Raw genomic sequence first — 27,299 nt, forward strand, 5'->3', positions numbered from 1 at the left:
ATGTTGTGCGTTCTGTAAATCTGTTTCAAGTTCACTTTTTGATTGCTTGTCTTTTCTATATTTTAGGTATCATCAGTGTTTGGTCTGGATGGACAGAAAATTGAACTGTGTTCAACGAAAGATGGAAAGAAAAAGTTAACAAATGAAAATTGCAAAGACTGTCTTTCACTTCACTCAAGTACACTGTTTGCTGTTAAATTATAAAACTACATATACATGTTATGTGGCTATTTCAGAACTGAGTGTGGGGGAAAACACAGAAAAATGACCGTTAAGAAAATTATTTTTGTGTGACCATTTCTTGTGTGAAAAATTATTGATCCGAGGTATCACTCTATATTGAACGATGCATGTTGTGTTCAGAAATTATGATTCAATATTAAAGAATTCAAATGCCATATATACTGTAAAAAATGCTTAATTTGCACACCAATGTCAATTGCACAGGTAGTTTTTATTGGGGGTGGAAAATGCTGAAGAAATGCTTCTGCCCATAAATTTCTCACATCAAAAATTTCCATCTTCAACAATCTGCAAGAGGGCAAGAAATTAAAAACAGGATATTAAGTTTACAGCCAGACCAATGACGATACCATTCTTACCATAGAGACTACTGCATATTAGTAACGGAACATATTAAGTTAGACTTTGTGATTCATCAATATCAGCAGTCTAATTAATCAGATTTTGTGATTTGTGAGTGGTTTGATGTCTTCTTAACTGATTATGATTAAATTAAACAATATCTTTTGTTTGAAAAACGACCATGCCTTGCCATGCTATGGTGTCAATAAATATGATAACCATTATCACATAATATTGATTATCTCTTGTAATCTGTATTAGTTCTCACTAACTGAATTATCTGTATTTTTCTACGAAAATATTTGATGGTGCATGGTAATTTCATAATCAGGTTGTCCATTTACAATTTATGTGTTAATATCTCAGTTTTGATATACATGTTCTATGTATGAGTTGACACAGATCTACCAGAAAAAATAGATTACTCAATAACCCTACACTACTTTATATACAATCGTTTGTTTATAAATAAATCATATTGCTGGTACAAAAACATGATTGGATGTGGTGATAACAATTTTGAAGCAATATTACAGATTGTATTGATTTTCTAATTAAAACATTGGAATTTAACTAGTTTTAATTCTGTTTGTTATGATTAAGATTTCATTTGTGTTAAATATTTTAATGAAGTGTGTCTTCCATGTGTTTATCATTAAAAATATAATAGATCAAGAGAACCTAGTAGAGGGATCTCTGCCATCATATGATAGATTAAGTAGAACCTAGTAGAGGGATCTCTGTCATCATATGGTAGATCAAGAGAACCTAGTACAGGGATCTCTGCCATCAAATGGTAGATCAAGAGAACCTAGTAGAGGGATATCTGTCATCATATGGTAGATCAAGAGAACCTAGTAGAGGGATGTCTACCATCATATGGTAGATCAAGAGAACCTAGTAGAGGGATGTCTACCATCATATGGTAGATCAAGAGAACCTAGTAGAGGGATCTCTGTCATCATATGGTAGATCAAGAGAACCTGGTAGAGTCTCCTGTCATCATATGGTAGATCAAGAGAACCTAGTAGAGGGATCTCTGTCCTCATATGGTAGATCAAGAGAACCTAGTAGAGGGATGTCTACCATCATATGGTAGATCAAGAGAACCTAGTAGAGGGATCTCTGTCATCATATGGTAGATCAAGAGAACCTAGTAGAGGGATGTCTACCATCATATGGTAGATCAAGAGAACCTAGTAGAGGGATCTCTGTCATCATATGGTAGATCAAGAGAACCTAGTACAGGGATCTCTGCCATCAAATGGTAGATCAAGAGAACCTAGTAGAGGGATATCTGTCATCATATGGTAGATCAAGAGAACCTAGTAGAGAGTCCCCTGTCATTATATGGTAGATCAAGAGAACCTAGTAGAGGGATCTCTGTCATCATATGGTAGATCAAGAGAACCTAGTAGAGGGATCTCTGTCATCATATGGTAGATCAAGAGAACTTAGTAGAGGGATCTCTGCCATCACATGGTAGATCAAGAGAACCTAGTACAGGGATCTCTGCCATCATATGGTAGATCAAGAGAACCTAGTAGAGGGATATCTGTCATCATATGGTAGATCAAGAGAACCTAGTAGAGGGATCTCTGTCATCATATGGTAGATCAAGAGAACCTAGTAGAGGGATCTCTGCCATCAAATGGTAGATCAAGAGAACCTAGTACAGGGATCTCTGCCATCATATGGTAGATCAAGAGAACCTAGTAGAGGGATCTCTGCCATCATATGATAGATCAAGAGAACCTAGTAGAGGGATCTCTGTCATCATATGGTAGATCAAGAGAACCTAGTAGAGGGATCTCTGCCATCATATGGTAGATCAAGAGAACCTAGTACAGGGATCTCTGTCATCATATGGTAGATCAAGAGAACCTAGTAGAGGGATCTCTGTCATCATATGGTAGATCAAGAGAACCTGGTAGAGTCTCCTGTCATCATATGGTAGATCAAGAGAACCTAGTAGAGGGATCTCTGTCATGATATGGTAGATCAAGAGAACCTAGTAGAGAGTCCATCATATGGTAGATCAAGAGAACCTAGTAGAGGGATCTCTGTCATCATATGGTAGATCAAGAGAACCTAGTAGAGAGACCCCTGTCATCATATGGTAGATCAAGAGAACCTAGTAGAGGGATCTCTGTCATCATATGGTAGATCAAGAGAACCTAGTAGAGGGATCTCTGTCATCATATGGTAGATCAAGAGAACCTAGTAGAGGGATCTCTGCCATCAAATGGTAGATCAAGAGAACCTAGTACAGGGATCTCTGCCATCATATGGTAGATCAAGAGAACCTAGTAGAGGGATATCTGTCATCATATGGTAGATCAAGAGAACCTAGTAGAGAGTCCCCTGTCATTATATGGTAGATCAAGAGAACCTAGTAGAGGGATCTCTGTCATCATATGGTAGATCAAGAGAACCTAGTAGAGGGATCTCTGTCATCATATGGTAGATCAAGAGAACCTAGTAGAGAGTCCCCTGTCATCATATGGTAGATCAAGAGAACCTAGTAGAGAGTCCCCTGTCATTATATGGTAGATCAAGAGAACCTAGTACAGGGATCTCTGCCATCATATGGTAGATCAAGAGAACCTAGTAGAGGGTCCCCTGTCATCATATGGTAGATCAAGAGAACCTAGTAGAGAGTCCCCTGTCATTATATGGTAGATCAAGAGAACCTAGTAGAGGGATCTCTGTCATCATATGGTAGATCAAGAGAACCTAGTAGAGAGACCACTGTCATCATATGGTAGATCAAGAGAACCTAGTAGAGAGTCCCCTGTCATTGTATGGTAGATCAAGAGAACCTGGTAGAGTCTCCTGTCATCATATGGTAGATCAAGAGAACCTAGTAGAGGGATATCTGTCATCATATGGTAGATCAAGAGAACCTAGTAGAGAGTCCCCTGTCATTATATGGTAGATCAAGAGAACCTAGTAGAGGGATCTCTGTCATCATATGGTAGATCAAGAGAACCTAGTAGAGAGACCCCTGTCATCATATGGTAGATCAAGAGAACCTAGTAGAGAGACCCCTGTCATCATATGGTAGATCAAGAGAACCTAGTAGAGAGACCCCTGTCATCATATGGTAGATCAAGAGAACCTAGTAGAGTCTCCTGTCATCATATGGTAGATCAAGAGAACCTAGTAGAGTCTCCTGTCATCATATGGTAGATCAAGAGAACCTAGTAGAGAGACCCCTGTCATCATATGGTAGATCAAGAGAACCTAGTAGAGAGTCCCCTGTCATCATATGGTAGATCAAGAGAACCTAGTAGAGGGTCCCCTGTCATCATATGGTAGATCAAGAGAACCTAGTAGAGAGTCCCCTGTCATCATATGGTAGATCAAGAGAACCTAGTAGAGAGACCCCTGTCATCATATGGTAGATCAAGAGAACCTAGTAGAGAGACCCCTGTCATCATATGGTAGATCAAGAGAACCTAGTAGAGGGATCTCTGTCATCATATGGTAGATCAAGAGAACCTAGTAGAGAGTCCCCTGCCATCATATGGTAGATCAAGAGAACCTAGTAGAGAGACCCCTGTCATCATATGGTAGATCAAGAGAACCTAGTAGAGAGACCCCTGTCATCATATGGTAGATCAAGAGAACCTGGTAGAGAGTCCCCTGTCATCATATGGTAGATCAAGAGAACCTGGTAGAGAGTCCCCTGTCATCATATGGTAGATCAAGAGAACCTGGTAGAGAGTCCCCTGTCATCATATGGTAGATCAAGAGAACCTCCTGTCATCATATGGTAGATCAAGAGAACCTAGTAGAGAGACCCCTGTCATCATATGGTAGATCAAGAGAACCTGGTAGAGAGTCCCCTGTCATCATATGGTAGATCAAGAGAACCTAGTAGAGTCTCCTGTCATCATATGGTAGATCAAGAGAACCTAGTAGAGAGTCCCCTGTCATCATATGGTAGATCAAGAGAACCTAGTACAGGGATCTCTGCCATCATATGGTAGATCAAGCCATCATATGGTAGATCAAGAGAACCTAGTAGAGAGTCCCCTGTCATTATATGGTAGATCAAGAGAACCTAGTAGAGGGATCTCTGTCATCATATGGTAGATCAAGAGAACCTGGTAGAGTCTCCTGTCATCATATGGTAGATCAAGAGAACCTAGTAGAGGGACCCCTGTCATCATATGGTAGATCAAGAGAACCTAGTAGATAGATGTTCATCGTAATGGTTCTTACAAGTTCTCTACCTTTTTTCCGTTTATTTGCTCTTAATGACGTTGTGTATTGACAAGTAAATTAGTTATACAATAACATTATCAATACGACAAACGTGTACACTTCAGTGTATCTATAGAAATTGTTAAACTTAAGGGGGATAGTGCCAAACAGGTGAGTTTTTACGGATTGATTTATTAGATACTTGGCTATGAGTTTGGATGCCATAAAGGTATGCCGGGTAATTAGCGAAAAAAATGTTGAATCATTTTCAATAATAAAAAATGGACGTCTTTTGGTCATTCTATTGTTTTAATCAGCCGGAAAATTTTATTAGTCACCACTCGTGATTTAGAAGGACCTAACCATTGAGTTTTAGAAAAACCCATCCATCATACATGTACGTTCATCTAATTGTCAAAATTTCCTGTTTGATTTGTTGTTTTCTTGTTGGTCGATAAGTAGCTATCATTACACGTTACACTTTCATTTCACCAAGATTTTAGAGAAACATTTTGATAATCGAGGTTTTTTTATTGCCTAGGAGCTGAATCGTCCATTTCTTCCATGGACAGATTGGGCGAGAAAGTAGGCTACTGCCAAGTTTATAAAACGAATGAGAGAATTCCTACGAGGACATCAGCCAGGACAAAAATGACACTTTCCATCTGCTAATAGCAAATAAAGTTTGGTTGAGTAATAAGTAGATTTAAAGTACACCCTTTCCGGCTAAGTGTACATATGATGATTAATTGTCATCTGCTACACTCGTCAGCGATGTCATCGGTGAGGCGGTAGTCATCGAAACAACACCTATATGTCTAGTTTGTTGTGACTTATATTCTCTATCCATCATATAAATTCCTCATACCAGGGAATTATAACACAGATATGTTATATACGTCCCTGCTCATACACACGACACTTGAATACCTCATTACAAAATATATTCTAATCATTTTGGCACGGTCTTGGAATATATTCTAAGACCGCCATTATGATATGAATTTCTAACACCACGGCATTTGAATGCCTAATATTTTAATTGTCTTCGGCAATTTTCAAGTATAAACAAATTAACGAGTTTCGTTTTATTTTTTATAGATTAATTTCTTGTATAGTCCTGGATTCCTTGCTAAATCTAATAAGTTCATGATCAGTGTCCCAGGCTTCGGTAACACAAACGTTTTCTCAAATCTCGGTCAAACCTGAAGTTCGCACTCAGCTGAGTTTTACAGTGAAATCAAAATCACGGTACGTTTGTGATGACGAAGCCAGCGGTCCACATAAATATTACAAGAAGGAAGTGTTCTGGTTATCCATCCGCATTTTATTATTTCATCCAATTCATTAATATTTTTTTATAATTAATGGATTAATTACGACCGACTCGACTCCAAAGATGTAAAACGAAAAGTTACTTGTAAACCGGACTTAGACGTAGATATTCAAAATTTCCCGCATTTGTAAATTGAGGACTTGAGCACGTCCTCGATCGCTACAATTCTACTTCCGCAATTCTGGACAAACAGTAAGTAAGTTTACTAATTGTTGCAAATCCATGCCCAGCAGTGATGCCATACTGTGCAATTAAAAAGATACGCGCATGTATTGATTACATGCATTCCTCGGTACATTTACTGTTACATGTATCGTTATTTAGAACCGGTTACTCAGCATTCAAGGACTGACCATGTACTGACCCCCCCAGAAGTATACAATTTAATTGAAAAGAAAAGGAAGGGAGAGAAGGGAAACGATGAAATTCTTTTAACTTCATTATTCTATAGAAGATGATACGGAAATGCGAAATTACTAATTTAAAATATCAATATCAGTCACCATTTGCGAACCGACTATCAGTTATTACATGGTACTATTCACGTTTGTTGGTCCGGATGGAAGCGTGGGAGGGATCGTAAGCGTACTGCGAGTACCTGAAATCCCACATGGTTGGGTTGGAGACACCCAGATAACCTTTTCTCATCAAACCATGGATGTATAGAAATGGCCAATACGTTTACCCTGTGCCACCTGATCACACGACCACACATGGGAACAGATATATAGAAGATCCTTACAAACATTATCATGGCTTTCTTATAGTCTCACAGTGATGATCCTTAAAAACTTCAGCTAAAGTGTTGACACTACTATACATATTTGTATCACATACCTGGCTTGTTATCAGTGTAATTACTGATATTTTATAAATTTTATAATAAACACATGTAATGACACCTTTTGGAGCTATGATATGGGTGACTGATGTAGCCCATGATTTCAATAGTTGTTGCATTATCACATCACAGATATTAATGAGAATACTGCGAAATTATATTTTCTTTCAGTTGAATCAAATGTACTTTATTGTGAAATCATCTAAGTCATGTGATAAACAGAATCTTACATTTAATGGTTTCCATTTTATATGAAATTTCTATTTTACCTTGCCAGATCTATACTTAGTAAAACTATATGGTTATTTCATAAATCTTAGGAAACACCTGGAATATCAATGTTTATTACAGTATTTATCTGGCAGTAAGACCATGTCCAGTGATAGTCCTGACTAGTTATAATCAATGTTAATCCATTGTTGTAAAGGTGTTAACTACTGGTGACCAGTTAGTATTCTTCTATTGCTGGGGGACCAGACACGAAAACTCCCAGATTGCTCATAATAGTGAGTATAAAACCTAGCCATAATGTTGTGTTAGGAGCCTACAAATGGAAAGAGGGGTGCTTACTGGAACATGGGCGGTTAACGGGTTGAATATGGTATGTTTGTTATTGTTTAAGCCTTCAATAAAATATTATTTTAAACTAAATGTGTTGCCACCTTGGGCAGAACACATACAAAATTATGTCTACCGATGATTTGTAGATCTGTGTCTCCTGTATATTTGTCAATGATTTAACAAAATGCTAATTCTAATGTTACATTTTTCAGAAACCTCTTAGAAGATCTGCAAGTGTATAGAGAAATGAACTCATGTAAACCTATAGACAAGTTAGCGGTCATTCTGATAGATGTCCAGCAGGCATTTGTTTCTGGCTCCTGGTCAATGGGAATGGCTGTGGAGCGGATTAGAGAGAGCTTTGGGAAGTGTGAGAAACTGATTCAATCCTTGTCACCTACTATTCCTGTTCTTTTGACTCAGTGTCCCTTCATCAATCCAAAGGACAGAGCATTCCACACCAGTGTGAAGAAAATATTTAAAGAGAGGAATTATCCTGTTGTATATAAATATGGCACCAATATCATGGAGGCAGATGGGGCAGAGAACTGGGTAGAAAGTATGTTGGAGAGACAAGTTGATGCTGTTGTCCTTGGAGGGTGTACAACCACCAGTTGTGTACGAGTTTCTTCCTCAGCGTTGGTTCGAAACTTTAAACATGCCCCTGTCCAGTTTATTGTGGACTTAAGTCTATGTGGAGCAAGAGACAGTAACTATATTAAGAGATGTAAAGCCTGTATGCAGATTTACATGCAGACGGGAGAAACCAGGAACTGCGAACTCTGTGTAAACTCTACAGAAGGCTTGACATCACCTGTAGATATGGCAGTGGAATACATGTTAAATGCTGGTGTCATAGTCAAGGAACACTTTGATTGGTCAGCATATTTGGTTTAAACTGTTTGATCTAAAATATATACTATTTCATAGATTTGTACCTGCAATTGTCTGAGGTGGTTTAGTGTTGTAGAAAGGATAAAACACATTCCTTTCTCCCCAGCAACCAGGAATTGAGGTACATGAAAATGTACTGAATATAACGTAATGCAAAATCCATGTATAAAAATTGTTTGAAAGTTTTGTTTAAACTTATTGTTTACTAAAAATAAAGTTCTTTTTATGTTATAATATTATGTTGGGAATTTAATGTGTTTCAAAAAATACAAATGCCTGAAGCGAATATTTAATGATATGAGTACCAAGAAGGATTTTTAAACATTAACCTCATTAATATTTGAAATATTTCTGATAAACTTGGGTAATTACCTGATAACCCATTTCCATTTTAGAGCCATCTATGGAAAAGTGAACCTTTAAGTTAATTGTGTCATATGCATATGAAACTATTTCTTCTTATGATCTCAGTCAGATTCAAAGATGTGCGAGTTAGTCTGTATCACAGTTCAATAAGAATGAAATCGTGCAATATTCTCAGATTCATCAAACACATCCCTATATATGTAAAGTTTGACTGTCAACATCCACATAAGGACTTTTTTTAAAGTGATTCATTTCTCAGTGTCACTGTTGCAATCAGATTACAGAGCATCATTATACACGTATTATGGTTTAGTGTAATAATAATCTGTATTTTAATCAGATTGGACCAGGTGTGAACTGATTAGTAATGTTGATGTGAAGTTCAATTTTGCAGGAACCAATGCTATTGTTAAAAGTGTAGTAAAATCATCTGAAATCAATAAATGTACTTAAACGACAGGTATTGGTAAACTGAACAATGAAATAAAGAGAAACACTGTTTAAGATATTTATTTATTACTACAATACTGAATTGTGCAGTAGTTATTTCAATTATTTAATTTATAAAAGGACTTCCTCAAATGGGTATATATAAGGAAATGTAATAAATGGATGTCTGGTTGATAATTACAATTATGTTATGACAAAAACCTCTTGAACTCTTCATTAAGACGCACATGATCAATTTCTATTTTTAGGTGTTCATTCTCATAAATAAATAAAAATACACAAAGGGGAGGACATAAAATGCAGAACATTACAGATCTAATGGTGTTTTTTTTTTACTCAAGCTTTGTTATTTCATTAACTATATAGGAATATCACTGAATTTTGTACATATTGATTTTCAAGATAAGTTCTGTTCCTGTGTATATGTTCTAGGACCAGAAGCCAGTGTTAAGATACTGGTAAATTTTCCATGAGTTTGGTAATTATCTCCCTTATTCCTTGAAATACAGTGACATGACATTAAACGCTACCTCTTACAAAGCAACAATCAACTTTGATCTTCTAAAGGTATTCACTACAATTCGAAATTCCATAGAAACTGATGTTGATGTAAAATATTTTCTTTCCCCATATATTTCATCTTGGAAAGCTGATGTTGCAATTAATACTTTAATTGTTAATTTTTTCAATCATAACATAAAAGCAGGTAAAAAAACTGTTTTTTTCTTCAGAAACAGCTCACCTGACCTGTGTACATGTGAACAGCTTACTTGACCTGTGTACATTATAACAGCTCACCTGACCTGTATACATTATAACAGCTCACCTGACCTGTGTACGTGTTAACAGCTCACCTGACCTGTGTACATATTAACAGCTCACCTGACCTGTGTACATGTTAACATAATACACATAATTGTGTGTAAAGCTACATTTTCTGTTTGAAATTCAACACATTTGAAACTTACAAAATGTCACCATACCAAAATGGAATTATGTGAGTTGATATCAGGTTTAAATATCACTGAAGAGGAATGGAAATGTGGGTCAACATCAGAAGGGAAACAAATGAGATCATTCATCAATATTCTAACTAGGAGTATTTGTTTTTGATGTAAATTGTCTCTGGTTGTATATGTCCATCAATGAGTTCCTCTTCTACACCAGCCAAACACCAGTTGTGTGTGCTCACCTCCAGCGACTCCCACTCAGATTTGAAGGCTTTCATGGGGTCCTGTGGGGTCATCATCCCCGCCCCTGACATCTGTTCCTGCATTGCCTTTGTTTGATCAGCAGCTGTTTCAACAAGTAAATTAAAATGGAAATTAAATTCTCTTTAAATGTGTGATACCTGTTTCGCTGTTTGCACAAATGTATGCAAAAATTATTTAACTGATTTTCTTCGGTCACCATATAAAGTGAAATATAAATTTAGAACTTAAAATATATTCGATAATTTTGTTTGTCTACAAATTGTTTATGCAGTACTTCAATAATACTTGGGATTTATATTTTACTGCACGGATCACAAAAGCTGCTACCATGAACTACAGTTAAATTCACAGCATTAATTCTTAACAATAGTGAATTATTTTTACATTACATATGTTTCTGATTATAAAGATGAAATATACAGCATTTTACATAGCAATTTAAGCATGTATATATTGATCCTATAGCCATCTAGATATCATCAGCAACAAACTGCTACACGTACCATTGTCTTGTCCTAGTATCAGAGTATACATACTTCGCAGACCAAAAACATTAAGGAAATACCAAGATGCTGAACTAACCCTGCAAAGAAAAATGTTTTTAAATAAATAAAATATGTACAAATGTGATCATTTGTTAACATGAAACATTACAATAGAATAGGTATCAAAGGCAAGATAATTGCATTAAATGGTGTTTATGAAATCCTGACTGTCCAGAGGTTTTTACAGGTAAAATAGGCCATATTATTAATAATTGTCATGCACAGTTGTATAAGTTATCAAAATAGATTCTCTTTATATTCAAGTATTTAGATAGAACTTAAACTGTGCCATAGTAAAATGTATGGCATATTGGTGAATGTAGATGAAATGATAAAGGAATAGTGCTCTAGACCACACCCTGGTGACCTTATTTAAATGATACTCTCATGCACAAGTGTTATCACTCCACATATACTTATGCATGTGTTCTAACTGTGAACAAAGGGCAATAACTATGTATAAAATCCATCTTAAGGCACTATGACCTTAAATTATTTCTGTTCATGATACCTATTATTATAAATGATACTGGCAATCTTGAGTGTCATTGTTATCAAACGTGGGGTAAGATTAAGCTGCAAATGGTTAACGAAGGGACATAACTCTCCATATAAAAGACAGCAACTGTTTCATTTATTTTTTTACATTAATGGCAGACCTGAAGATGTAAAGGCATTTCATATACTCACCATGATGCATCTAATGACTGCAATTCTATCCCTCTCTGCAACATTGGCTTGAATCTAAGAGTCAATGGAAATGGTACTTTTGCTGTAAAAAAACAGAAGAGCATTTTAGTGGGACTATAAAGTTAATCATTTTTGATGGAAGTGATAAACTATGTACACACAAACAGTTTTGCATGTCAGATAATCATGACACTCGATGATGGTGGCCTCACAGAATCTTTGATCTTTCCATGAAAAAAAGAGCCCAATAGCTATATCATGTGCACAGCCCCTACTTTGAACCTTTAATTTCTATAGAAAAAATATGCACAATGCTTGGGTTTTTACGGATGTACACCACATATGATTTTAGATCACCACATACTTGTTAAAAAGCCTGAGAAAGCCCAGTTGATCCATCCTCCTATGACTATCATAGGTAAGACATTAGTAACGTTGCCTTTCAACATGTCTGTCATCATGTTAGGATCTGCAACATATAAATCATTCAAAATTTTGATTAGTTTCTTCAGAGGAAAATACAATCACTTTCCCTTTCTCTTTAAAACTGCAAAATTGTATTATATTCAAAAAGAAGGAATTTAATTGATTTTATGGAAAACGGTGTAAATTATGTGAATTTATAATTCGATTAAGAAAGAATATTAAACCAAATACAAACTCCTTCCGAGGACCATCGCTCTGATGTTTGTAGAAGTAGCTAGTTTTGTTGAACCTTGGTAAACTTAACTGTTTGACATTTACACAAAGTAGATTTTAGCAAAGAATATTACCAATAAGAACAGGGAATTTTTAATCAATGAAAATGGCCATAAGGCCTATATGTATATCGCTCACATAACCAACACCCACCTGTCATTGGATTCTTTGCAACACCTTCACGTTTCTCCTTTTTGAAAAATCCATCATTTTCATGATTGAAAAAATGTTTGCGCATCAAAAAACTCTGTAATAATCAAAAATGAACAATTTATCTCAGAAAGAGTACAGATGAAATTCGGATAACATGCAACATCAACAAAACACGTAACTATGACTTACATAAGTTCAAATGTTATGAGTGGACATATTGTACTTACCTGTTTTGGAATGTATTTCCCATTTTCTCTCAACATCCTGCTGCGGATGAGTGCATGACTGCAAAGATATTAAAAAGAAAAATATGAAGAAATACATACTCCAGGGGTTACACTCACAATCACTCTCTGCACATTTGGAACATGTACATTTAAGGCAAAATAAATGGTTTCCAGTGTGACACTTTGTGGATAAGAGGGAAAACTAATTTGGTCCTTGGACGTACATCAAAAAAATCTTCAGTCACATAATGGTATGATGTACTAGCTTTGAAGTTTGGTGTCACTCCTTCATAGTATAATCAAAAGAGTGTATCAGTCTGTAATTGATAACTTTTTTATCTCAAGAAACCCCCTCTAGACTAATCAAATTACTTCATTTGTGCCTTCTATTTTGCCAGGAAATGTTCTAGGGGGCAAAGAGAGACAGTGAGAACACCTGGAGTATGGAGGATATAAGAAATATATAATGACTGTTTTATCTTGTGAACAGATTGCTCAATATTGGAAGTCCACTTGGTTTCCTTAGGTGACCAAAAATCCATTTTATTTCAATTGATATTACTTTGGAGATGCTTGGTCTTGAGTTGCTGCATCACTTATTTTTTTGGCTGCCAATTTTATATAATTTGATTTATGGCATCAATGCCTGTATAAGATAATTTTGGGTCATTAAATTTACTGAAGGAAAAAGGAATATACATTTACAGCAGAACTCAACTAATGTATCTGTTGTGTTCAAGAGTTAATAATATAACTGAGCATTGAAAAGACATTCCTGTTGATCAGCCGTAACGAGTTGAAACAGTCTCAAGCAAGATGATAGACCACAGTGTTGGCTCTACCCAAGTCACAGAAACATATGCATGCTGTCAGTTGAATGAAATTCATATTTTACACCATGAATATTTGACAATTATACAGAATACTATATGTTTGCAATTATATATGAAATTCAATGTCATTTCTGAGCACATTTTGATTATGCAACAATAATAACAACATCACATGTCATATGGGATTACTGGATTTCCAGTCTATGACAATGAAACAATTTTTAATTGCACCTAAAACCACATTATTCCTACATGTATGCAATGAAACATGAACTAATATCTATCATATCATATTCCAATTTACGCTGTTTCTGGTAAGACAAAAACACATTTCCATACAAGAAAATAAAATAATTAGGTTTAGGTCAATATTAATCTATTATTGTTTCAACTGATCCTTGCTGAATAACACATACAGTGGATGGGCATGCTGTATTTTTCAATTATGCACAGGCCTGAAATCAACAGATTAAAGTACAGAAGTATGTTTACCTATCGGATACTTGTTGTAACTCTGTCTTTTTCTCTGATGATAAAAGTATTGTTACATAGTGTCTGATTATTCCAGTTAAGAAGGTGATCACTACTATAGGTAGGAAAACCCAAAATCTAATGTTGGAATCGAGCAATAGTTCTGCCATCGCTGCGGCTTAACCGGAAAGTGGCTATAGGAAATCTGTAACGACATCTAAAATGTAATTACAAAAATAACAGGTTAGTAGTAAGAGCTTTAAAATGACATGTGTGACAAGATAGTTTAATTATAATACAATGAAATTGATCTTTTATATAAAGTTAAAGCATATTCAATGTCGCAAAAGTTATACCGGAACTAGTGCGTATGTGCTAATAAGCAGAACGGAAAACATGAGCAACACCGTTCCGGAGAAAGTATTAGCCTATGAAACCTTTCTAAACGAAACACTAAGAGAGGATTTGAGGTAATATGGACAAACAGCTCTGTATATGATCTAAAGAAATTGTTTCTTTATGTTGATTCAAGAGTAACGTATGTCAAAATCAAATAACCGCAATATACAGGTACCGTGGGTACTGAGGGAACTGTTCCATGCATTGAGTTATATATACAGATATCGTGGGTACTGAGTCTGAGGGAACTGATCCATGCATTGTTATATAAACAGGTACCGTGGGTACTGAGGGAACTGTTCCAAGCATTGAGTTATATATACAGGTACCGTGGGTACTGAGGTAACTGATCCATGCATTGAGTTATATATACAAGTACCGTGGGTACTGAGAGAACTGTTCCATGCATTGAGTTATATATACATGTACCGTGGGTCATGAGGGAACTGATCCAAGGATTGAGTTATATATACAGGTACCGTGGGTACAGAGGGAACTGATCCAAGCATTGAGTTATATATACATGTACCGTGGGTAATGAGGGAACTGATCCAAGCATTGAGTTATATATACAGGTACCGTGGGTACAGAGGGAACTGATCCAAGCATTGAGTTATCTATACATGTACCGTGGGTAATGAGGGAACTGATCCAAGGATTGAGTTATATATACAGGTACCGTGGGTACAGAGGGAACTGATCCATGCATTGAGTTATATATACATGTACCGTGGGTAATGAGGGAACTGATCCAAGCATTGAGTTATATATACAGGTACCGTGGGTACAGAGGGAACTGATCCAAGCATTGAGTTATATATACAGGTACCGTGGGTAATGAGGGAACTGATCCAAGCATTGAGTTCGTCTCGTTTAGTTGAAGGGATGCATGGCCGTGTACAAGCTGATTTCTATTGAATGTTATATGAATGCTACATAGTTTCAGACGGCGAACTTTGAATACAACATACTCTCACTTTTCACCGATCTAATGATCTTTCTTACAAATGTATCTAATTCTACAATAATACCCTACGCAATACCAGCTTAGTTATTGCCATTAGGGTATTGTATTTAGGAGTAGATTTTAGTTCATGTTATATGGTTTAGGGAATACATGCTTCAGAATAATAGGGGTATTGTGTTCCACAATCCCCATTGTTATACAACATTTTCTTATTTGATAGAAATATGTTGCATTTGATGAAAAATTGTTTATGTATTTTATGCAAGTTTGTATCATTTGACATCTACAGAAAACTTTTGGAGGAACAAGATAAACTTTATGGACAGGTTGCAGAATATTTGCAGTTGAAGACAGTTATAGAAAGAGTTCAGGTAATTTACAGTTTACAATAAATTAATTTGTAACAGGGTTTTCATTTTTACAACAGCTGACAATGAAACTTCTGCAGTCATTTTGATTTCTTTAAACATATCAAATGGGATATTGCCAAACTTGTACCTATAGATACAATGACCCTTTGTTATGGTTAATGTCACAGTGAATGGTTGCAATACCTCTGTATTCCTTTTTGTAAGGCATTGTATATCTGCTTTGCTTTACCTACCTGGATAAACTGCCCTGAATTTTGAACTCTTAAATATATTTCATTGGACTATTTATAAATATTGTGCATTTGTGATTTTACCTATCATTAATGAATCACTACGAGAAAATAAAGAATTGTTGGTGTAACTGACCTCTTTTTATCTTCATTCTTCAGAGTACAGATTATACAAAAGAAGAGCTAAAGACAAAAGTTGATATTGGATGCAACTTTTATGTACAAGCAAATGTGTAAGTAATTAGGTAATTTGAAATTAAATTATGATTTAAAATCTACAACACACAGTCAGTGTTATTAACTGGACAATGGTCGATTAATGTCATTAATTCAGCTGGTCTCATTCTGGCATCTAAATTATTATTAAAAATCTTACCTATATCTAACTGAACACAATTTTGAACAAATTATTCAACTCACATATTGACTGTTGATAGTTCATTAGTAGGAAAGTTCTACAATAATATACAGCTATCTCAGAAATGTACTATCAGTGTCTCTGGTGCCATGATTAATTTTGATTTTGTCTTGTTATTTCAGACCAGATGCTTCCAGAATATATGTCTGTGTGGGTTTTGGATTTTTTGTGGAATTCAAGATGGAAGAAGCTCTCAGGTTTATTGATAAAAAGACAGCCAGGCTAAATGATCAATGTGAAAAGATCAGCAAAGATATTGCCAAAGTGAAAGCTCACATTAAACTTGTCCTTGAAGTAAGCAATTTCTCTGTTGTTTGTGGTATGACAAATGGATATATCTTAGGGAGTTTACTTTTTAGTAACCAAATGGTCAGCTACTCTCCATACTCTCTACAATATTGAACATACATTGAATTCATAGCATAATGCCCCATCATTGGTGTAATAAAACCTATTACCTGTAATATAACCTAGCAGAGCTATGATTGATTGAAGGTTCCTACTGTGACGTAATATCTTTTTGGTGTCCTGTGTTGTGATGATCCTCTATGTATTGCAAGATTGAAATCCCATGTACAATGTGTTGGATTTCCCACTAGGAGAATTAAACTGCTCCCATGTCTTCAAGGCAAACATCAGATAGTAAAGTTATAAACTGTAGTTATAAGGAAATTTAATGCAGCACTATGCTCATAAAATAATGTCATCAGATTTATATTTGTCAGGTTTCATTTATGGTAACATTGGGGTCTTACTGCTTTAATCTAAGTCGACAACTTTTATTTTCAGGGACTCCGGGAGATGCAAGGAATCAGTACAGAATCTGAAAAGCCATTTCGGGATATCTTAAGCTAACCCAGAAAGCTCTGTCATGAAACAGAAACTTGGGCTTCATTTCAATTGAATATTCCCACCATGTTTCAGCAGAAATGTCTGTATTTCTGTATCCATACCAGATGTCTCTGCATGTATAACCATTAAGGATGATGACGACGACGATGATGATGATGATGGTAGATGTTAAAGGGCTATTAGCCATTTCATAGAGATCAGGAAAACGTTTAATTGTCAGCATAGAAATAGTTAAAGGGACTAAATGGTTAGATATTTATTTCATAACTGATAAAAAGCATTATCACATTTTAATATCTGTTAAAGATTGTGTACTTTCTGGCAATTATAATATTTCAAAGTTTGCGTAACGGTTTTATTAACAATGCCTAAAAATTGAAATAAAATAGAAGCAACTCAACACTTATTCATATCATTATTGTTTGTAGAATGTAAACAATATCTTTGCGCATGCAATTTTAGACTCAGATTAATTCAAATTCATTTATTTCGCTCTGTCACACGTATAGCATGAAACAAGAGGCCATTTTACAAAGTAAGAATCAAAACATGGATGGCAGATTAAGTTTTGGCTAATTACATAATTATATATAGTGAGAAATCATATAAAAATGGCAGGTTTAAATGAGGTTCTGAAAGGTCAGGTGATGACCTTGGCTATCTCCGATTAAAACAGTGATGGGTAGTAGACACAGCATCAAGTGTTGACTAGCATTACTTTAAATCTGATAATCTTGATCAATTTCTCACAGAGAACGTCATAATTTTGTGAAAGAGTCTAATTTTAAGTATTACGATACTTGCTCGAAATGAAATGCATGGAAAAATAATGAAATTTCACCATTTAGTTCCTTTAAGAGAAGCAGTGTTGACACATTAGCATCCATTGATATTGTTTGAACATTACCCTAACTGTATCAATACAATTTGGTGGCAATTGATTTACCAATGAAAGTGATAGTTTTGTTACAATGAAAAGTTGTACTATTATGTACTAGGATCAAAGCATGACACGACTGAGGAGACAAAACACGAATCAGTTGTTATATTAATTAGTGTACTGTTATCTATTCTTGTGTTGTTCTACGATTAAAATATTATTTTGTCAAGATTTCATGTGTTGATATTCTTGTTACAATTCAAACTCATATCGGGATACACAGGTTAACTTTACAGTGTTTTTTCCCAGGTTTGAAAACCGATGACAGTGAGATTGGTGATGTTATACACTGAATATGAAGGATCTGAAAACAAAGTAGTAGTAGATTGAAGATTTTTATACATTTAACTCCTATAACCTTGAATGTAGGTCAATGTAATTCATGGGACAATGATGATGGCCCTTCTATCTTCACCCAATCATACATGTATTTGTGGCAAAATATTATGACCATGGGTCTCTTGATTATTGAGAAGTACATAATGTAGTTTGAAGATTTTAACACATTATTCCTTTGACCAAAAAGTAGGCCAGTTTCACTTGACTGTAGAACTTGATAACCCAGCATGCCAGCATACTATGGCCATACATCATGAACTTGGGCTTTTGATTATTCAGAAGATATTGGATAATCTTAACACTTTTGACCTCGATTGAAAGTATATACAGGTCATTCATTCAAAGAAATTAATCCTTCATTCCAGGTTTTGCATGGAAGCTGTTAAGTATCTAGGTCCTGAGTCTGTTGGTTTTTTAGAGGAAGATGTTAGATGATTTTAACATATTTAACTGCTGTGATCCTGAAATATTATTTTGACGCTTGAAGTGGGATAGATTAATTTATATACTATTCCCAATTATTTGTAGTAGAGGCAAACTAAAATCCTTAATGTCGCAAACAATGAGGCACAATTCAAAGTAAAAATACTCCTAGTCAAATCATAATTTAGTTACATATACTGATGTAGACACCTAGTTCATTTATGCAAACACAACAGCTGCATACACAATGTAAAATGTACCAAATAATTTACCAAATCATCCTAATATTCTAACTTCTCTCCCGCCTTAGGAATAAAAATCACTTCTCTATCTGTCCTGTGATGCATGCCTTAAAAACAGATAAAAAAAAACTCTTCTTTCTGATTGGAAATAATTTAATGTTGTTGGACAATGTAATTAATTATCCAGACTGAAACTTGAGATTAAGAGACTGGAACCAGTCATGTTGTTTTACATTTACACATCCTTCTGAGGTTTCCACAGAGATCATGGCCTGGCTTCCATTCATACAGCCTGTGAATAGAAAACAAAAATCTTACTATTGAAACGTGTATTTCTACAGGAATAAACTGTCAATATAAAGAATGAAATGCTTAATTACAACAATCCACATCTGACTCTAGGAAAAGATTTAGATATATACATGTGGACAATTCATTATTATAAAATTTATAGGAACCAAGGGCTATTACTCTTATTCCTCCAGGGATTACAGACAGGACAGTGTTGGGGATCCTGATCATGTCTTTTCTTTTTTTGTACTTCTTGGTGTTGTAGTGATGTGGAGTGAAAATCATACTTTCTTTTGTTAAAGCATCATAATATACCTGAAAGTGATTAATAGGAGTGTTGCCTGATTTTGGCGTGTTCCTGTGTATGTAACTTACCTTTTACTGAATTCTTATTATCACAAGCAGTTGAGCTCTCCTCACGGAATTCTAGTGTGTCATCAACAGTTACTGTTTTACCATGTAGCTCAAATTCAGAGTTGATGGTCTTGTCTACCCGTAAACTGATATCACCTGAAACAGAAGTGTTAACTTCATTAGTATGACATCAGAGACCAATACTGAGAAACAGTACACAAAATCTACATAATATATCTTTCAACTTTCTAATGTAGACACCACTAAAGATGTAAGACACCTTTCTAATGTAGACACCACTGAAGATGTTAGACACCTCTCTAATGTAGACACCACTGAAGATGTTAGACACCTCTCTAATGTATACACCACTGTAGATGTTAAGACACATTTCTAATGTAGACACCACTGTAGATGTAAGACACCTTTCTAATGTAAACACCACTGAAGATGTAAGACACCTTTCTAATGTAGACACCACTGAAGATGTTAGACACCTCTCTAATGTATACACCACTGTAGATGTTAAGACACATTTCTAATGTAGACACCACTGTAGATGTAAGACACCTTTCTAATGTAGACACCACTGAAGATGTTAAGACACATTTATAATGTAGACACCACTGTAGATGTTAGACATCTTTCTAATGTAGACACCACTGTAGATATAAGACACCTTTCTAATGTGAACATCACTGTAGATGTTAAACACTTTTCTAATGTAGACATCACTGTAGATGTTAGACATCTTTCTAATGTAGACACCACTGTAGATGTTAAACACTTTTCTAATGTAGACACCAATGTAGATGTTAAGACACATTTCTAATGTAGACACCACTGAAGATGTTAGACACATTTCTAATGTAGACACCACTGCAGATGTTAGACACATTTCTAATGTAGACACCACTGAAGATGTTAGACACCTTTCTAATGTGGACAAAACTCTAGATGATAGACACCTTTCTAATGTATACACCACTGAAGATGTTAAGACACCTTTCTAATGTAGACACCACTGAAGATGTTAGACACCTTTCTAATGTGGACAAAACTCTAGATGATAGACACCTTTCTAATGTAGACACCACTGAAGATGTTAAGACACCTTTCTAATGTAGACACCACTGAAGATGTTAGACACCTTTCTAATGTGGACAAAACTCTAGATGATAGACACCTTTCTAATGTAGACACCACTGAAGATGTTAAGACACCTCTCTAATGTATACACCACTGTAGATGATAGACACCTTTCTAATGTAGACACCACTGAAGATGTTAAGACACCTTTCTAATGTAGACACCACTGAAGATGTTAGACACCTTTCTAATATAGACACCACTCTGGATGATAACAGAAAATATGTAGCAATTGGGTAGAATGTTCTGATTATATTTTCTCTATAAGTTTTTGGTTGGGATTTTCTTTGTTATTTTGTTTTCTTTCTGGCTGCTGGAGCTGTTATTTGATTTTCTAGACCCTTTATAACTTCTAACCTGAGTGAGGCAGAACTCATTGTAAGACCTTAATTAGAGTAGAGTTCATTGACTGGCTAAGACGGAATAGATTACCTGTTTCTGATTTAACTTTTACTTGCTCAGGTCTTGTTATAAAGATATCTGTTGATCCTTTCTGAACGTCAGCATTCAAATTCCCCTCAAACGAATCTGTAAAAATGATCATCAGTTGAAATAAAAGGCAATATAACAAAGAACACCTTCCTGCTTGAATGCTTCAACTTCGTGACTATGAATTTACCCGATTACAGGCTTTGTTTGAAATCTCAATAGAATACAAACCTATTGTCAAGTTTCCCTCAGGAACTGTGACATGTGTATCAGCATGACAATTGGTCAGCTTAATGTTTCCATTCTGACTGGTGAATCCTGCCTTACTGGAGTATACAGAAGAACATGTGATGTTACCGTTATCTGTGCTACATGTAATTTCTGTTCCCTGAAGTCTATCTGTGAGTATGTTCTGTAAGTATAAATAAACAATATTTACTGAGTTGTTTCTTCATCACTATACTGTGATGTAGAAAAGCATGCGAGCTGTATGGTACTACTATTTGACTGAACTTCAAATATTACAATATGTCATACTGGCTACTCAAAATCACATTAAGACAAATTTATGGATGAAATGAATGGAATTTCACAGAAAATAAAGTCGATTGTTTAATGAAATGAATGCATAAATAAAGAAATGCAGGAGCAGTTTTCTGTCATGTTACTTAATTTGAAACGTACCGAATTTCCTTTAACCTGGAGATTAAGATTGCCTTGGAGAAGATTCTGACAAACAAGATCACCTTCACTACATGTAGCAGAAATGGAGCCACTCTGAATCAGAAATCAATCATTCTTCTTTTAAAAAAATAGCACTGCAGTGATGAAATATATGAAAGCAAAAACTTCAATTTATTTGGCATGAACTAACAGACCACTATCTCTTATATACCAGATAACTGGTGTATGTACTGAACAGACATAATTTCAGGATACTTGTTTTACATTATTTTTGTATGTAAATAATAATAAAGGTCATTCTAATAAAAAATCAAATCATATTTGCTCAACAAAATAAATACTTCTTTTAATGGAGATGTGTATTTTCTGGCCTATTTTTATGTAAGTTATAATGAAATTTCATGGTATAATTAATACTTCCAGCATCATGAATATCAAATGGTTCAACAAAGTACCAAATGTTGAAGTGCTACAAAAAGTCAGGATGCAAGGCATTGATACTTTGTTAATACTGTCCCAGTTGAGATTGGCAGGACACCTGGTGCGCATGTCTGATGATAGACTGCCAAAACAACAGAAGGGCACAGACTAAGAGGAAGACCAACGCTTCGCTTCAAAGACACCCTGAAAAAGTCGCTCCAGAATTGCAGCATCAACATGGGCTACTGGGAAACCACCACTTCAAGCAGGTGTGTCTGGAGACAAGTAACAGGAAGGGAACAGCTGCTTACCAACAGGCCAAACCGAGGGCTAAGGCTTAGTAGCATGCAGCAACCAAGGCCAGAAGTGAATCTAGTGAATTCTCTATACAGTGTCACTTTGGAATCAGATCCCACTTACTGGTGCACAGATAAATCACCAATCAAAGTGCTAGGCTGGATCTTATCGTTTTCAAGTAGACCATATATATAATTCTTCAGAACCAAAACTGAAATCTTGCGAAACAGATTTTTATCCTATGAATAAATCTATATTTTTTATCATTAAGGAAAGTATCATTCCAATGTTACCTTGGTACTAATGAAGGTACATGACTTAGCCTTAACGTTGATAGTGTCACTCTCCATCCCTTGTATAACAATACTCTCACTGCTGTTTACATCCAAATCTGAAACAGATCATGTGGCACTTTACATAAAATCTGAATTTATTTTTGAATAGCCTTTAAAAACTTAGGTTTATTAAAGCAGTATCCCATCAGCAAAATGGTCTAAGGGGAAACAACTCATTTTTTCCCCTTCAGCTGTAGACAGACAGCTGTGTAATGTATATGCTGTAGATTGCTCATATGATAGGATATAATCAAACATATGATTCTAAGTGTGACATTTGTAATGGTGGTTTTATTATTCAATTATCACTAGCACTGACTTTGATCCTTATCTACAACATTAATCTGTATCACAATTAAAAGTAAGTCTACCTGTACTTCTATTACTGACTTACCATACTGAACATCATGTCAGTGTATTATAATGGTGATTGTTTGCATGAAAAGAAGGAGAGAGATTCTAATTTTTGGAAAGAGATGAAATACAAAATTTAAAGATATCAAGAGTGTTGGAATTACTAGATCTGCCAAGAGTTTATTACCAAATATCCTTACCAAATTTAATTGGTATTTCACAATGACAAGAAATTGGCAGTTTTGCTGCCTTAAATCTTCCGTCTACAGTGATTTCTTCTGGGCACATATCGTCGTGGGTGTCAAATTTTACTTCGTACAACTTTGTTAAACCCGATAAAAATTCGTGCACATCATCAGTTGCTGGCATTTCAGGAGCAATATACAGCAATCTTATAATCACTTTATTCATGTCGGGATATAGTTGGGGATTAAGACTAGACACGCGGGTTTCAAACGGGACATTCAACTTCAGCTTTCCAAAGTGCTGGACTCCACAGCACCATTGTTCCAGTAATCTGTTGACTAAATCCTCCTCAGTGTTGCTATTTGTGTGTGCACTTCTACCGAGGACGTCTGATGTAAGCAGTTGTTTATTGTTGGATTTCGAGTACACTACCGGTCTGGACAGTTTAACTATTTTACCGATAAACTGTACAGTTTTTCTGACGAATAGACTCATCGTTTCCAATCACTTTTTAGCAGTTTTAAATTATGTAACTATGTAACCGGCTTCTCTTCTTCTTGACCGGAAGTTTTCAATGGAGTGTTTGACGACCGGTGTCGTGTCAAATTTATGACCGTTTCTTGTTAGTACCATATCCTGGATATGATAGACTGGGAATCTAATCATATGTTTACAAGTTTCAAGTAAAGTTGTATATGCTACATATTTGACAAAATGTGCAGGTTTTGAACTTCTCCTATGCAAGAGATATCGAAAGTGACATAAATTACTAATCCCTTTGTAGCATCCAGATGTTTAAATTTGTAGTAGATAAAAATTAACATGCACAGTAGCTTCAGTACATCTTAAAATCAAATGCCCTACGCGAGTTGTTTTTATAAGAGCTTTTGAAATGATAACTCAAATTCAGGTTGTTATTAAAGGATGTTCTGTTATGTTACCTATCATATTTTACACTCGAGTCCATGTGTATCGGTAGTAAGTTTCCAAATGTTTTCTTAACCTTATAATCTTATAGTTAATTTTACTATGTAATTTTATTGAAGAAAACCAATTTCTACGTCTTACGAAAAGACTACAGCACACCATAGACTAACAAGCCCACATTATTCAAATGATGAAAAAGGAGATATAGAAACCTACATAGAGATCAAAAGCTGTATTTTTTTTTTTTTCAACTCCAATGACATTGAAAATGAATTTCATTTTGTATTGAAATGTAACTTGTTTAATAACCTACGACTTCAGTATATTAAGTCGTTTTACTATAGAAGACTAAATATTTCAAATTGATTCAGCTATTAGACACTCAAATACGAAAAAATTAGTAAAACTAGGGAAGTTTCTGTCATTAAGTTAAAAAAAATCGAAAAGATAATTTCTAATTATGTATATGCATTTCACTGCAAGCTCTTTGTTGCAACACTTTATTTGTATATCAAAAAATGTAAAGCATTCTATTGTATGATGAAAATAACTCAGTATTGTAAATTCCATTATTGACAATTATCTATGTGTATTTCACTCTGCTATGATATACTTGATTGTGAATTGTCTTCGTGCTAGAGTGTATTTGATATCTACGAATATTTCAGTAGTAAGTTGATATACTTAATTATAGTATTGTGTTAAATGTTACTGCATCAGACTAAATCGATTCATTGTAACATGTGGCGGATCTCGTTGTAAATAAAACCTTTGCCCGTTCTTTATTTCATATTAGTTTATTCTTTTTTTTTGTTTTTTATTCATATGGTGCACGTGTGTGATAAAATAAGCATCATCCATCTACTGAGTAATGCGCTGTACACGCGCACCATATGTTGGGTACGACAGTAAGTAAATGTATACTACACACCAATGAATGTAAAAAAATAATCAATTGATAAATAAGAAATAAATCACACAATCATTTCATATAATTACACTCAGATTTTGGACGGAAAGAGAAGATGCGACATTCGTATACTCCTGGCCATGTTATGAAATGAGAGACCAAATTATAATTACATTGCGAGTAATAAGACAATATCTGTCAAAATTCCCAGAGATTTCATATCATAAAGATATCAATATGAGACCAAGTACAATTGTAAACAATAGCATTAAAAAACATGATATTAAGAAAATACCGACATGTCAGCAATGTCAAAATGGATGAAACGATGGAAGAAAAAAAGAAAGAAAATAAAAGATACACAGAAATCCTTTATTTACTCCAGGAGATAAGAGTCTTCCGTTTCATCTACTGTATCCACTTTGTAAACTTTGACTAATCAAAGTACATAATGTCATATTCTCAAAAATGAGATCAGGTTACAAATAAACCAAATGAGATGGATTATTTTCCGTGACCATAATTATCCGTCAGTGTATACGAGTTATCTCCCATGTTCTGCAGTATTCAAACGAAACCTGAAAGATGTACAGAATAAATGAGGAGATATTTGACAAGAATACAGGATGTCATGAATAACGTTTAGAATAGACAGGGTGAATTAAAAGTCAGTACAGCTGACGGACGTTATATCATTTATTTTGTCTGTGGCCACAAGAAGACACCAACACGTCAACATAATCATAACCCAAACTCAGATTTAATAAAACTAGGGCAAAATACAGTAAAACAAGGATAAGTTGCAGTCGACAAGACCAAATGAAATATTCGACCTATCCGATGGTTCGACTTAGCAGTGGTTTAGATACGTGTTTCATAGTATGGTGTGACAGTATTTAATGAGTAATAAATAAATAAAAATATTTTGTTATTTTATACATTAACGATATACTTTATTTAAACAGTTTAAAGTGCGAATAGAAGAAAGATTCTTATGGAGACTCTTAAACAGTACTAGGAGAATAAGACCAGGTGTTCTTCAAGAGTAAGCATCACCAAGAACACCTACCATGTAAATCTGGGTATATCCATTAATGTCATGTTTTCAAACGAGTACACTACAATAAGGGAACCAACATGTATGATAAAGATCACCAATCACGTCCAGCTTCATGTCACACACGGAATGTTTATCAATGAGATCAATATGTCGACCCGAAATCTTCCCCAAATAATCTTTATCAACCTGCCCCTCTTGAAACCCTGTGATATAAGTTTGTCATTTGACGACTTCTTCCATAAAATCGGGATATTGGGAAGCGGGCCTTGAATATAAAGTCAACTGCGACATGTAAACACCAAAGGTTGGGGAGGTAGCGATGTTTCTATTCAGAACTGGAAAATTCACACTAGGGAAATCATCAAACAGTTTAAACGTAATCATGCATATATCACATGTGCTTGGACCAATTACATTTTTAGATTAACCTAGGTCTCGATTGTGTTAAAGTTCTAAATGATAAAATAATAGTTATACAAATATTGGCTTGCTTTTTGTTTTCTTTGTTTTTCTATATGTTTGGGTTTTTTCACCAAAAAATCTTCCTATTTTCTGCCGAATTCTGCGTCACCAGTTGAGTGTTTTTATAATACAGAACCAAAAATAAATAAATGGCAAAGAGTAGAAAGACAAATATGAATATCA

The 27,299-nt window shown here is 35.0% G+C and overlaps 5 protein-coding genes across 5 annotated transcripts in view; 3 read left to right on the top strand and 2 right to left on the bottom strand.

Annotated features, from left to right (window-relative positions):
• LOC132557723 (isoleucine--tRNA ligase, cytoplasmic-like) overlaps positions 1-1,158 on the top strand; it is a 30,335-nt gene extending 29,177 nt beyond the window's left edge. Inside the window, exon 31 of the mRNA XM_060222245.1 lies at positions 67-1,158. Coding sequence (XP_060078228.1) covers positions 67-204 — 138 coding nt within the window. The 3' untranslated portion in view covers positions 205-1,158. The remainder of the gene's footprint in view (positions 1-66) is intronic.
• Positions 1,159-6,306: 5,148 nt separating this feature from the next.
• LOC132557713 (uncharacterized) lies at positions 6,307-8,661 on the top strand. Its single transcript, XM_060222234.1, has 2 exons — positions 6,307-6,325; positions 7,748-8,661. Exon 2 carries the CDS (start codon positions 7,782-7,784, stop codon positions 8,430-8,432), a length of 651 nt encoding a protein of 216 aa, XP_060078217.1. The 5' UTR covers positions 6,307-6,325; positions 7,748-7,781; the 3' UTR covers positions 8,433-8,661.
• Positions 8,662-9,291: 630 nt separating this feature from the next.
• On the bottom strand, positions 9,292-14,255 carry LOC132557709 (ER membrane protein complex subunit 3-like). Its single transcript, XM_060222229.1, has 7 exons — positions 14,099-14,255; positions 12,774-12,831; positions 12,547-12,640; positions 12,059-12,163; positions 11,695-11,776; positions 10,963-11,042; positions 9,292-10,541 (listed from the first exon to the last, which is right to left on the bottom strand). The coding sequence occupies exons 1-7, from the start codon at positions 14,245-14,247 to the stop codon at positions 10,339-10,341; spliced, it is 771 nt and encodes a 256-aa protein (XP_060078212.1). The 5' UTR covers positions 14,248-14,255; the 3' UTR covers positions 9,292-10,338.
• Positions 14,256-14,461: 206 nt separating this feature from the next.
• Positions 14,462-18,423, top strand: LOC132557712 (protein UXT-like). The gene is made up of 5 exons (XM_060222232.1): positions 14,462-14,547; positions 15,733-15,814; positions 16,204-16,277; positions 16,585-16,756; positions 17,252-18,423. Exons 1-5 carry the CDS (start codon positions 14,474-14,476, stop codon positions 17,315-17,317), a joined length of 468 nt encoding a protein of 155 aa, XP_060078215.1. The 5' UTR covers positions 14,462-14,473; the 3' UTR covers positions 17,318-18,423.
• A 967-nt stretch (positions 18,424-19,390) lies between these two features.
• LOC132557714 (protein FAM185A-like) lies at positions 19,391-24,279 on the bottom strand. The gene is made up of 7 exons (XM_060222235.1): positions 23,772-24,279; positions 23,176-23,273; positions 22,166-22,258; positions 21,713-21,893; positions 21,485-21,580; positions 19,925-20,059; positions 19,391-19,550 (listed from the first exon to the last, which is right to left on the bottom strand). Exons 1-7 carry the CDS (start codon positions 24,250-24,252, stop codon positions 19,438-19,440), a joined length of 1,197 nt encoding a protein of 398 aa, XP_060078218.1. The 5' UTR covers positions 24,253-24,279; the 3' UTR covers positions 19,391-19,437.
• Positions 24,280-27,299: the final 3,020 nt, after the last annotated feature.

This window comes from Ylistrum balloti, unplaced genomic scaffold, assembly GCF_031769215.1.
Source record: "Ylistrum balloti isolate Yb309-2 unplaced genomic scaffold, AGI_CSIRO_Ybal_v1 Utg370712, whole genome shotgun sequence".
Taxonomy (NCBI): Eukaryota; Metazoa; Mollusca; class Bivalvia; order Pectinida; family Pectinidae; genus Ylistrum; species Ylistrum balloti.